The sequence below is a fragment of the Dendropsophus ebraccatus genome, chromosome 6, assembly GCF_027789765.1.
Source record: "Dendropsophus ebraccatus isolate aDenEbr1 chromosome 6, aDenEbr1.pat, whole genome shotgun sequence".
In the NCBI taxonomy this organism is placed as follows: Eukaryota; Metazoa; Chordata; class Amphibia; order Anura; family Hylidae; genus Dendropsophus; species Dendropsophus ebraccatus.
In genome coordinates, this window is record NC_091459.1 from 104,687,147 (window position 1) to 104,700,725 (window position 13,579).

General features: G+C 41.4%; 1 protein-coding gene across 1 annotated transcript in view; it reads left to right on the forward strand.

The window, feature by feature from the left end:
* Positions 1–13,579, forward strand: part of GIGYF2 (GRB10 interacting GYF protein 2) — an 85,748-nt gene that overhangs the window by 10,119 nt on the left and 62,050 nt on the right. Inside the window, exons 2-5 of the mRNA XM_069975514.1 lie at positions 4,321–4,402; positions 4,715–4,844; positions 9,966–10,061; positions 11,458–11,584. Of these exons, the coding sequence (XP_069831615.1) occupies positions 4,362–4,402; positions 4,715–4,844; positions 9,966–10,061; positions 11,458–11,584 (394 nt within the window). The 5' untranslated portion in view covers positions 4,321–4,361. The remainder of the gene's footprint in view (positions 1–4,320; positions 4,403–4,714; positions 4,845–9,965; positions 10,062–11,457; positions 11,585–13,579) is intronic.

Sequence of the window (13,579 nt, forward strand, 5' to 3'; positions counted from 1 at the left end):
ATTTCAGCAGTTTCCTCATTCAGAATATGGGAAAATAGTGGGAGATTTGGGAGATAATAATTATACATTGGGGAATAGTGAGAACTACATCTTAAAGTGGTCTCTTCTAGTATAAGACCGATGTAGTTCACACTGTGCTTTGTGTACTGTGTAATGATTACACACAAAGCACCTTACACTTACACAGTATTGTGTGTATGGTGTGTGTGTTGTTTTTACCTTTATTAAAGGAGAATTCTGGCGAAGATTTTTATTAAAGTATTGTTTTGTCCCCCCAAAAGTTATAAAAATCCCCAATATACACTTATCACGGGAAAATCCCCAATATACACTTATCACGGGTACTTTTTCCCTGCACTTACTACTGCATCAAGGCTTCACTTCCTGGATAACATGGTGGTGTCACTTCCTGGATAAAATGGTGATGTCACGACCCGACTCCCAGAGCTGTGTGGGCTGGGGATGCTGGAGAGGATGATGGCAGGGGGACACTGAGGGACACAGGGCACTGGTGGGACACTGAGCATCCCCCTGTCATCATCCTCTCCAGCAGCCACAGCCCGCACAGCTCTGGGAGTTGGGTTGTGACATCACCATGTTATCCAGGAAGTAAAGCCTTGATGCAGTAGTAAGTGCAGGGAAAAAAGCACTTTATAAGCATTTCCTGTAATAAGAGTATATTGGTGATTTGTATAACTTTTGGGGGGCAATACAATACTTAAATAAAAATTTTCACCAGACTTCTCCTTTAACCTTTTTTACACCAGCAGGCTCTCCTGCCTCTTTGCCTCCTAGGCTTCTTTCCTCCGGCGCTTGCTGCATCCGCCCACTGATAACCCTCCGCAAGCACGCCCACTGTGGAGCATCCCCCCGCTTCCCCCGCCCCTTAGGCCCCATACGTATGATGCAATCATGTCTGCGCTTACACGCAGGCATTCAGTTTGGAACGCGTATCCATAATGATGTGCGTTCCAGCTGAATAGCACTGCTGTAGACGGTAGCGCGACTTCTCGGAAGCTGAAGATTGCTTTAGGGGACCCCTGTGTTTCGGTCGTTCGACCCCCAGGTTGAGAACCGCTTTTCCAGGGGATAGCTGATTCCCATTGTTTTAGGGTTTTTAGAGGGGGGTTTAGAGATGATCTTTATTTTTAAGGGATGTAATGACGGATTCTCAAAAGCCTGGAGAAGGGACTTTACTTTCCTCACATTCTCCTATAACACTAATGGAAACAATATATAAATACTAGTTGTGAACAAGTTGTAACTTTTCTGAAATGTCAGTGTCTATTAGCCAAGGTACAATACACCTGTAATTATAGGACTGGATAGACAGGACTGGAAGGTTTTTTTTTTTTTTTTTTTTTTTTTTTTTTTTAATGTTAAGTCACATTGAAAGAATAAGTGTGTAACCACATAGGTGATTCCGTATCACATGAGGAAAACGCGGTTTGCGTCCGGGTTATAGATTCTGTAAAGAAAAAAAAGGGAAATGGCGTTTGCACAATCCCCTAACACCCTGGGGTAGATTTACTATTGCTATTGCACAAGAAATCTGGTGTAATTTGGGCCAAAACTCGTAGTTGACTTGCAGCACATTTATTACCTACTGTTCAGACAGGCAGATGTGCGGCTGAGAGCGATAATATATACGGCCGCATAAAGTATTCAGTCAGATGATGAGCAATAATCGGACCATGTTAAAGGTTCTCAGCCTGGACTAATAACTCTGAGCCATTGTGCTTAATGAAATCTTAAATTCTGTGACACCCAGTACTTACCAGACAGGTCTGGGTGTTGAAGACCCCCGGTCAGGATAGAAACACAAACCACATTCTCTGCAAATTTACTTTTCAAAGCAAACACCTTTTCACCTTCTATATCAGACATTGCTGCTAGTCTTTACAGGACCGACCTGTTGCACAAGTAATTGAAGAATATTGGACACGTACACCATTGGATAACTTCTTGCTGGGTTGTGTGCATAGTGTGGTTTATTTTGGCAGTAGACTTGTTGTAGTTGTATGCTGCAAGGACATTGCAGAGGACAGCTGGTGACCTCTTTACATTACCTTAAAGGGAAGCAGCCTGCACAATTGTGCTGATATGATTCCCAGCAGCACAGTATAGATCTACTGAACAGCTTGTGGAACGTACCAGCCTCGGCTGCAGCAGTAACGTTACAAAGGGGGGGGGGGGGGGGGGGGGGGGGTGAAGATAATTTATTACGCCATGCAAGGATGGTAGAGGCAACTAGTCATCTGGATGGGGAGCCACCAGTGACTAGTCACCGCTCTCTGCTGCTCTCTACAGCTCCAGCCGTGGCTGTTATGCTCTGCTAGCCACCCCCCATAGACTACCAGTATGACACGGAGGCTGGCAGGATTCTGCAGCGGAGAATTTTGCCAGTTTTACTCCGTATGAACTCAGCCTTAGGCCTCATCATCCACACATCATTTATTTTTATTTTTTTTGCCTGTGAATCAGGACCCTAATTCACTGGCAGAAAAAAGATTGATTTCAATCGTCCACACATCCATTTTGACCACTGATCTGTTCCAAAGTAGGACCTGCACTATAGTTTTTCAGGGAATTAAACAATTATGTGCAAACATGTGCATGATTCAATTCCGTTGTGTGAATGATGCCTACCAGCAACCTGACATAACCTGAAAGAGGTGTGTTATTACCATGGGGATACAGTCTTGCTTTTAAAGACAAAGGGGGACATTTATTAAGTCCGACGGTTTTGTACGCCAGACTTAAAAATGTCCCTGCATCTTCGGCGCTACGTCGATTTATGTAGAGGCGGACTGCCTCTACATAAATCCGGTGCGCACGGCCGAAAACCTACGCCAGCTAAGGCCTGGAGTAGGTTTTCGACGTATCTTTTGGCGGAACGGATGGTGAATTGCGCGGAGTCTGCGCCCTCCGTTCCGCCCCCTTCACACCCCTTCCCCCCCGGCGTACCCGGCGGAAAGTGACGATTTGTAAATAAAATAATGCGCAAATCGGCACTTTCCGCCGAAAAATCCCTGTACGCCCGTTAAAACATGTCCCCCAAAGGGTCTAGCTCATTTGCTAGATCGTTTACTGAGCCTAATATACAGCTCTATAATCATTTAGCAAGGGCTGCACAGACCTTGTTAGCAATGTCCGTGCAACCCTTGCCGTAAACTGTATACATTACCTCTCCATGCTCCCATTGTTCTTCTGCCCTCTGCTTGCTTCCCTGAGCCGCCACTGTAGCTTCTGAGCAGGTCTCTGAACTGACAGGCTGCTAAGCCAATCACTGGCTGTAGCGGTTCCTGCCTGTCCGTTCCGAGACTCGCTCTGACGCTACAGTGGTGGCTCCGGGAAGTGAGCAGAGGGCAGAAGAACACTGGGAGAATGAAGAGGTAATGTATACAGTTGTATACGCCTTGAATTCCGCCTGCTTCACTGTCTCAATGTTAAGTACAGGGCACCTCTGCTCTCTGTGGCTCTCCGCTGAAAGAATTGACATGTCAAATTCTCATCCCGGCGCCCTAAATTTAACATTGAGACTGTGAGGCAGGCGGAATTACGAACAGAGTCCGACGCTGGAATTCTGCTCGGAATTTCCTCCTCTTTTCCTTAGTGTGAACGCATCCTTACACAATCGTCAGCTGTCAGCCATGCATCGCTATTACACATAGAGATCCATGGTTAGTGGCTGCCGATTTAAGGTGGGGACCAAAAGACACAATCAGCTGAGGATTGTTGTCTCTATTACATAGTGCTTATTGGCGCTCAATATTTTTCTTGTTTTCCTAGAATCTATTGTCCTACAGGTGTAAATCCCAGGAGAGCTGTACACCCCTGACTTAGGGTCTATTCACACGTCAGTATATTTTTCCAATCCGCAAATTTCAGTCAGTATACAATCCGCAAATTCAGTCCGTATTGCATCCGTATTGCATCCGTATTGCATCCGTATTGCTTCAGTAAAATACAGACCCCATAGAGTTGTATTGGATGTGTCAGTTACTGTCCGTACTAGGGTCTGTCCTTTTTTTTTTGCGGAACGGATTGCAGCCCAGTACACAACACGGATGTGTGTATAGGTCCATTGAAATACATTGGTCCTATATTATTGCGGATCCGCAATTGCGGACAGGAACAGGATGTGTGAATAGGGCCTTATACAGGAGCGTTCAGCCACTCTTCTATCCAGGAATCCTCTGGACTGCTCTAATTCTTTAGTGCCGCTTGTATTATTGTAATTGTAACCTTAGCTATCATTACTGAATGTTATCTTGAATGTTTTTTTTTCTTCTCATCAGTCATTTTTCTTTCTTTCAGATTTTCATTCTCTTGTAAAAACAAAGGAAACAGAAAGCATTATGACAGCTGAGACTCAGACCCTGAATTTTGGCCCTGAGTGGTGAGTGTATAGTTATGACTGGATACTCTGTGGCTTTTTGTGTATGTGATGTAATTATTCTTCAGGTCACTTTGAATCAATCTTAGTTTTTTTTTTGTTTTTTTTAATTATTTAAAAAATCTACAGTTCATGAGGTCCTAGTGTAATGTGTAATCAGCCCAGGGAGGCCACTCTTTTTGTAAAATTAATAATTAGTTTAATCATGTTGCTTGTGGTTGACTTGGGTATTATATTTACCCTTGCTCACTAGTGCCATGTAGGGGTACTGCATTGTACTGACATGTCCCACATGTTTATATTTTTTTTTTATAGGCTTAGGGCTTTGTCAAGTGGGGGCTCTGTTATATCCCCACCCCTCTCCCCAGCATTGCCAAAGTATAAACTTGCAGACTATCGGTACGGCCGGGAAGAGATGCTAGCACTTTATATAAAGGACAATAAGGTAAGCCAGCCATGTGTCATGTCTGCATTTTATGGTTATTCAGTTGTAGGTTTATGTTTATATTGATGACCTCACAAAACTTTGTCCACCACAAAAAGCATTCCGTAACACTGACTTGTCTACTTTCTTTTGTGTTGGGGAATTTCATCATTTTGCTTTTGTTGGTTACAGTCTTGTCTACAACAACCTATTATAACCCAGGGCAAAGAAAACACACCTACTCTAGTTCCGTGGGTGCTTATTAGAAAGTACAATAGCATATCAAACAAGCCTGGGTAATTAACCCTTTCACGTCAGCCAAACGGCTATATACATTCCTGCTGCACATACCCCGACTTTGAAGGGGTTTTTAAGTATGTTGGGCTGTTTCAATGCGATCGGCCCTGCACACATAACTGTCCCAAGACCCGGGAATGATGACAGGCAGCCGCGGTCCCACAGCTAGCTGTCATTAATCACTTTAAATGCTGCGATGCACAGAGATTGCGTTGTTTAAGGTGGTCAGTGACAGGACAAGGACCTGTCACTGACTGACTGGGACCATACTGCGGGGGTCCAAATCAATTGTACCGACAGGCGGGGGTAAACCACTTACCTCGGTTCTGTTGGATCAGCGATCTGTAGATAGTGTCTGCTCAAGGGCAAACTCTATGTACAGATCACCTATAATACTGATGAATGCTATGCTATGGCATAGCATTAATCAGTATATTCAATCAGAGCATTGCATATGTAAGTCCCCTAAGGAACTTTTATTTACAATTCTAAATGTGTAAAAAAATAAAGTTTTAAAACATATTTAACCCCCCCCCCCCACTAAAAATGCCCCAATAAATAAATAAAAAAAAAAATATATATATATATATATATATAATCTCATAGGGTGCAGAATTGTCTGATCTATTAAAATGTATCAATATTGTTCCTGCACGATAAACAGCGTTAATGAGAAAAAGAAAAAAAACACCAGGATTGCTGATTTAAATAAAAATAATGAAAAAACAATAATGACGCAAAAAATTACACCCCAACCAGCCCTGTAGGGGGAAAAGTGCTATGGCTCTTAGAAGACGAGGAGGAGCATTACTTCAGTTTGACCTGGACATCTGTGCATTAATCACCTTTGGTCAGGAAGGGGTTAAGATGCTTGAAGCCTTGATCAAAATATTGCCACTTTTTTACTTTATTTTTTTTGTTAGTCTTTCAAGTTTTTATTCACTGTGTGCCATGTCTAACCGTCTACTACAGAAACTTGGCTGCCCAAAAAATCGTATAGCCATGTGTGATTGACGTTCTTATAAAAGCAACAGCCAGAAAATGTTTTTACACTGATTCTCCTCCTTGGTCGCTATGAACAGGATTGGCGATGTGTGTATAATTTTTGGGGGGTCTGACTGCTTTGACCACCACCAGAGAGTGGCAGCCCCATAAAGCGGATTCATAGCCCCCACCGATCATACAAACTAACTTATCCTGCATAATGGTATTGTGTGTCATTTGTAGGGAAATCCTATTATCTGAAATGATTGACTTTCATCTTGTGCATGGCCAGCTTAAAACAAGTAACAAAAACTTATCCTTAAAATGACACTGTCACCCCCTTTTGTGCATTCTGACATCTCTACACAGGTGTAAAGGGTAAATTTAGCAGTTTTCACACCTTATTTTATATCATACGTCATGGTGCTTGTTCAAGTAAAAAGTGATCTTTTATATACTGAAAATTGTGTTAAGTGGGCGGGGCCTCGTGGCATTAGCGCCACTTATGGTGCGTTTACACAGGCAGATTTATCAGGCAGATTTTGGAAGCCAAAGCCAGGAATGGATTTTAAAAAAGGAGAAATCTCAGCCTTTCCTTTATGACCCGTCCCGTGTTTCTGGTCTGTTCCTGGCTTTGGCTTAAAAAAATCTGTCAGATAAATCTGTGTAAACGCACCATTAGCCTTTAGGCTAGCCTGTTCCAATGGCTGGTGAGGGGGCGGGACCAACAGGGATGTTGTGGGCGGAGCTAAGTGGCGCTTATGCCGCGAGGCCCCGCCCACTTAACATAATCTGCAGTTGATAAAAGATGACTTTTTACTTGAACAAGCACCATGACGTATGATATAAAATAAGGTATGAAAACCGCTAAATTTACCCTTTACACCTGTGTAGAGAAGTCAGAATGCACAAAGGGGGTGACAGTGTCACTTTAAAGTGTACCTTGTCATTTGAAAATTTTTTGATGTGTCATAAAGACACATCAAAAGTTTTATAGGCCTGCATGTGAGTGTTCAGACTGCATGTGATCAGGAGAACAACCTGGGTGAAGTACATACACACTTATCATGTTCTAACCCAGAACCTGGGACCTGGACAAACTCCTAATGCAAGTCTATGGGGCCGGCATTGTCTCCTAGGCAAAGAGCTGGGGAGGGGGGGGGGGGTCACCCACTTATTCTGCTGATCAGGGACATGTTCTTCAGTGTGGCAGGTATGCTTTAAAATATATAACAATACGGATTCTTTGTAGGCTTGTAGATTTCATTAACCCATTCATTCGGCATTTTAATCCTTGTTGATGCCTTTTATGGTACAAACACATCCATTTTGTTTTCTGTTAATCTCCAGGGAGCAGTATTTAGGTCAGAGGTACTGGATCTAATAAAACTCAGATCAGCTCTGATTGGAACAAATATTACAGCATGTCCACAGCTTCTCCCGCACCTGCAAAGAATGTGCCATGGTGGTATAGTCTGATTATTTTTTTGGTGATACTTCAAAATAAAAGTGGAAAAATACTACAGGAAAATATATTTAATCCTTTACCTGATAGTGTGGAAATCCTTCTAAGCTGTCTGGAAGCAAATGTATGGTCACATGCTAAATGAGCAGGAATTTACCTGACTGTCTTTTGAACCTGCAGAATCCATCCCTCCGGCCTTAAAGGGTGACTTTCACTATGAGCTCCATGTATCTACGTCGAACTGTAGAGAGCATGTGGCAGTTCATAGTGACGGGTATGGTTTAACGTCAATCTGGCTGCAGAATGCTATAACCTACATAAAGGCAACCTATGAGGGCTACAGGTCCTTTCTAGTAGCCAAATGACTCCAAACATTTGTGCTCTTTAGCAAATAGAGACAAAGTAGGAATGCAGCCATATTTAGGAGTCCTGTGTTTTTATGGTGACATTGTTCACTATAGTGACTGAGAGGCTGCTGTCTATGCACGGCCTACGCAAATACAGAAGACTCATATGTATGGCTGTAGTCTTTCATTGCACCTATCAGTGGAACAGCATTTTTCTGATACTTGGGATACAGACTTGTAGTAGTATGCTGCCCTTTTTTGAGCCACTGTAGGCTGACCTTGTTCTATATCTATCCAATAGTCAATATTGAGAACGCACAAAGCGAGAGCATTACAACGTTAACTCTTATCTTTATGGAGGTTTGTGGGCTACAGCTGGGATGCCTGGGTTTTCATCACTTGTGGTGGAAAGTATAGTTGCCATTTCCAAAAACGTTTCAAACGTCACAAATTGGTGTTTAGACCCCCAAGAATCATTAGGTTGAGCTGGGATTATTGTGCGGCTGTGCGCCTCACTCCTCACCCTTCTGTCTTACTACAGGAGCTGGCCTTCGTAAATGTACGATGGAACCAGTCTCCTGCAATGTCAGAGATTGCAGCAAGACTGGAAATAAAGCACACAGCCACATGCGTTTCACAGCTCATTCTAATGATTGTTCGGGATGTAAACACCAATTTTTTACTTTGGAAGTCTTCAAAATTTATCATCGAAAACCCACAATATTAGGGACAATGTATGAAAAGATACCATGGACATGCCAAAATGCAGTTCTGTTTACAATAGCCTTGTGGTCTCCTAACTAAAAGGGGCTATTCAGGATGAGAAAATAGCTGCTTTCTTCCAGTTTCTTTCAGTTCTATTGAAGTGAATGGAACCGAATTGTAATATCACATGTAACCTTAGGACATAGGTGGTGCCGGTTTTTAAGAAACTTGTCTTTGTTGTTCTATTCCTGGATAAAACCTTTAAAGGGGTTATCCAAGGTTAGAAAAACATGGCTACTTACCTCTCTTGTCTCCAGTTTCATGAAGTAAAGTCCAGCACTTCAGGTGGTATAAAATACGACTTCTTTATTCAACAAATCTGAGACCGTACACGGGATAGGGACACTTTGTTGACATGTTTCGGCTTTATGCTTTTCTCTTCAGTTTGGTTGCAGGTTTTGCTCCACAGTTCCATTGAAGTGAATGGAGCTTAAGTGCAAACCATACCCGAACTGGAGACAAGAGTTGTGTTGTCTCTGGAAGAAATTTGCCATGTTGCCATGCCATGGATGGATAACTGGATAACCTCTTTAGGCTGGGTTCACACTAGGTATATTTCAGTCAGTATTGTGGTCCTCATATTGCAACCAAAACCAGGAGTGGATTAAAAACACAGAAAGGATCTGTTCACACAATGTTGAAATTGAGTGGATGGCCGCCATTTAATGGCAAATATTTGCTGTTATTTTAAAACAGCCGTTATATTGAAATAATGACCGTTATTTACTGTTATATGGTGGCCATCTACTCAATTTCAACATTGTGTGAACAGATCCTTTCTGTGTTTTTAATCCACTCCTGGTTTTGGTTGCAATATGAGGACCACAATACTGACTGAAATATACGTAGTGTGAACCCAGCCTTAAAGCGTATCTCTGTTGCCATTTTTACCCATTTAGCCTACTTATTTATACCTCTGGAGCGCTGCTCTCCTCACTCTCTTTGAGCAGCATTGGTGTTATCATGTGATCAGAAAGCAGCTGTATTTCCCAGTAGTGCATTACTACTGCTGACATTAGTGTAAGATACCTCATAACAGAATTTTTAATCAAACCATGGTGAAAATGTGAGCGAAGCAAGACCAAGTGTAAAACAATTTTCCATCTCAAACATTTATCAACCTGCATTCCTTTTGCAATGAGATTTTTTTTTTTTTTTGTAAAAGTTGGGGTTTAAAATGATAGAAATAACAGCAGAGCAGAACTGGACATAACCTTTTACAGCTTATGCTTTTTGTTAAAGATATAAACGCATGGATGTAACTAGGAATTCTTTATGCTCTAGGTTCCTTCAGATCTTCAGGACAAAGAGTTTCTTCCGATTTTGAAAGAGGAGCCCCTACTACCTTTGGCACTTGTTCCATTTACTGAAGAGGAGCAGGTAAGGTCTAAGGGTCATGGACAGCTCTTGATTTATTTGCAAGGGTAACATTTATCCCGTGTGACTGCTGCAAATAGTTTTCGCTCTGCACTATTTGCCATTATAGTAAAACATTAGCCTTTATTCCGCCAAGGTTGCCCGCAGACCAAGCGGAAGCAGTGAGGGACTTGCCACATTCACTGCCAGGTTATTTGGTTTCTCCGGTTTGTAAAAGAATATTGTAAACAAAAATGAAAAATGACAGGCTTCCTGTGGTGTGTAGTAAGAAAATACACTATACTCACCGGTGCTCCTATCCATCCTGGTGCCTCTTTTTACCTCCCCGGCTGGCGCACTCTTCTCAATCTGGCGCTGGTCTGAACCCACTGCATCCTGATTGGCTGTGGTGGCTTTAAAACAGGTAGACAACAGGGAGAGCGTGTCATCAGAGGAAACATACGGAGGCATCAGGGTTGATCTGAGTGCCGTACTTGAGAAGGTAAGTATGCTGTATTCTATTATTTTACACCCAAGCAAGGTTTTTTTTTTTTCTGTTTAACCCCTTTCCTGTCAGTAATCTGTATATATACAATCCTACAGCACATACCCCAAGCAGTAGGAATGTATATATACCTTCCTGACTGAAGTAGCTTTTGATGTGTGCGGGACTGCTGCAGTGAGAGCGATCCCGCTCACATCAGAGTCCAGGGAGCCAAGGGTAACGACAGGCAGATGCGATCCCGCAGCTGCTTGCCATTAACCCCTTAAACGCAGTGATCTATAGCGATCTCATCGTTTTAAGGTACTCAGTTACAGAACAAGCTTCTGTCACTGGGTGATCGGGACCCCTGCAGCCATGCAGGCCATAGATCAGTATATGCAATCTAATGATTGCATGTTTTAAAGTGTGAAAAAAAAGTGTAATTAAAAAAATGAGTTTTTAAAAGTTATAAAAAAAACCTTTTAACCCCCCACCCCCACCCCAATAAAAGGTTAACATACCCCCTTGCCCATTACAAAAATAAAAATATTTTTTAAAAATAAATAAACATATTGTATATCGTAGCGTGCGGAAATTTTTTTATAAAAAGCGATCAAAATGTTTCTTACACCAATATGATCTTAATAAACACTAGAGATCATGGCGCAAAAAATGGAAAAATGAAAGCGCTATGGCTCCTAAAAGGCGGGGAGGAACATTGCATTAATTTGACCCGAACATCCGACCATCAAAGGGCTCTGTCTTGAAGGGGTTAAAGGATTTTTCCTGATAAAATAATTCATTTATACCCCGGCAGCTTTTTACCTCAAGTGGGAATAATATATATATATGTCACACACACTCACTCTTTCTGTGTGTGGTTCTATAGCTAATATTATGTTCTAACAAGTTGTTTTTAATTTTTTATTTCAACAGAGAAATTTCTCAATGTCTGTCAACAGTGCTGCTGTGCTGCGCCTTATGGGGAGGGGCGGTGGTGGTGGAGGAGGAGGAGGAACAGTAGTAGGGGCTCCTAGAGGTCGGAGTTCCTCCAGAGGTCGAGGTATGTCAAATTTTAAGATTTTCTAAATATAGATTTGAACCTCATGACCTTTTACCTTTACCCAATCTTGCGCAGCTTACTTATGGTCCGATTCTACAAAAAAGGTTAAAAACATAAAATCCTGTTATGGTTCTTAGTTACGTTTATTATAATTCAGTGTGGTAATCATATTTTGCTGGTTGTAAATGGATACAGTTAGCATTTGAGTTTAAAAGCTATAAAGTTTCCTCTAGTCAAGTATTCAGATATTTTTGCTTTGGGCTTTATTTTTGTTTTTACATTAGTAATCTTTTTGTGATATTGGGGAAAATAGGAAAAACAGCAATGTGTCTTTTTTTTATTTTTAATTAATAGCACAAAAATCCACTAAACTTTTTAAGGCTATGCGCTCACAGTATTTTTGCTCAATATTTTAGTCAGTATTTTTTAACCAAAACCACGAGTGGATTGAAAACACAGAAAGGCTATGTTTACACACTGTGACAATTTAGTGAATGGCAGCCATTTAATGGCAAATACCATTATTTCAATACAACGGCCATTGTTTTAAAATAACAAAACTCCTGGTTTTGGTTGCGAAAATACTGTGTGTTAACATAGCCTAACACTTCAGAAAAACATACACCACATGTATTTACCATCGGACAATCCCCTGCAGGGGCTATTCTAACACTGCCCGTCCTTCTGTCCATATCCTGTTTGCTGTCCCAAGAACAGTAGCAAGGACTGTCAGGGGGGTAACTGCATCGGATGTGTTGATGTTTTTGTTTACCCTAATGGCTTTTATATGTTAGGATATTTCTCCGGATAATCCCTTTGTGTCAGATAGTTGACCAGCGTGTTCTGTGGTAGATACAGCACAAATCCCTCACATTGGCACTACTGTTGTGACCATACAGAGACTTTTCAGTCCTCTAGTTGGCTGCGGCATTTCATATCATGAGTCTTAATTGATCTATTCAGGGTTGGGATGAGATTTTGTTGAAGTATTTTCCATTGCTTGAGGGTAGTTTGTTTTATGGTACACTGCTTTCATTCATTTCACAACGTTTCATCAATATATTCTTACTTTTTTAATGTGTCCACATGAAGGAAATATTTGCAATCCACTTATGAGATGAGGGGAACCAGTACAGCATATGAAGAAGAGCATATAGTTCTATATCCTTATATTTATACTAGTACTGTGATGTAGAGGTATGGAGAGTTGTTTAGAGAGGCTTTGCAGCAATTGTAAGTCCTTAATGGTGCGTTCACACCTACAGGATCTGCAGCAGATTTTCTGCAGCAGATTTCATTTAAATAACTGAACACAGCATCAAATCTGCTGCAGATCTGCTGCATATCCTGTAGGTGTGAACGCACCCTAAGGATGTTTTCATATTTCTGTATCTTGCATGAAAGTTTGTAAGCCAAAACGAGGAGTGGGTCCTATATGCAAAAACATATAATGGAAATATATGTGCCACTTCTGTGATTCTGACTCACTTGGTTTGTAGTTCAAATACAATTGAAGAGTTAATTTAATATTTAAAATCTGAGTGTAAAGATAAAGGTAAAAAATTTTTTTTTCTTAAAGGCCACTTAAAAACTCAAAATAAAATGCTGTCATAATAATAAACATCACTTTTTTACCCCCTCCCCCCCAATTCTGTCCTTGTGTCCTCCTGTGGTCTCTCAGGGTCCCCCGCTAACCCTTGGGCAGCATTATATTAAAGTGCCAGAGTACCACTTTAATGGAAATGTCTATTCAGCCACTTATTTGTGCAGACTGCCACTAGACACACATTCTGTTTTTTTTTTTTTTTTTTTTTTTTTTTTTTTTTCCGGGGTACATTATAGTCCTTCCCTGAGGAGAAAAAATATCTATCTGTCCATCTATCTAGCAATACATTCAAATGACAGCACAAATAATATTGATTGTTTGTGCTGCCTGGCCGCTGATTGGTGCTCACTTGCTTCCTTGCACTGCACCATATTGGGCTGTGTAAAAAG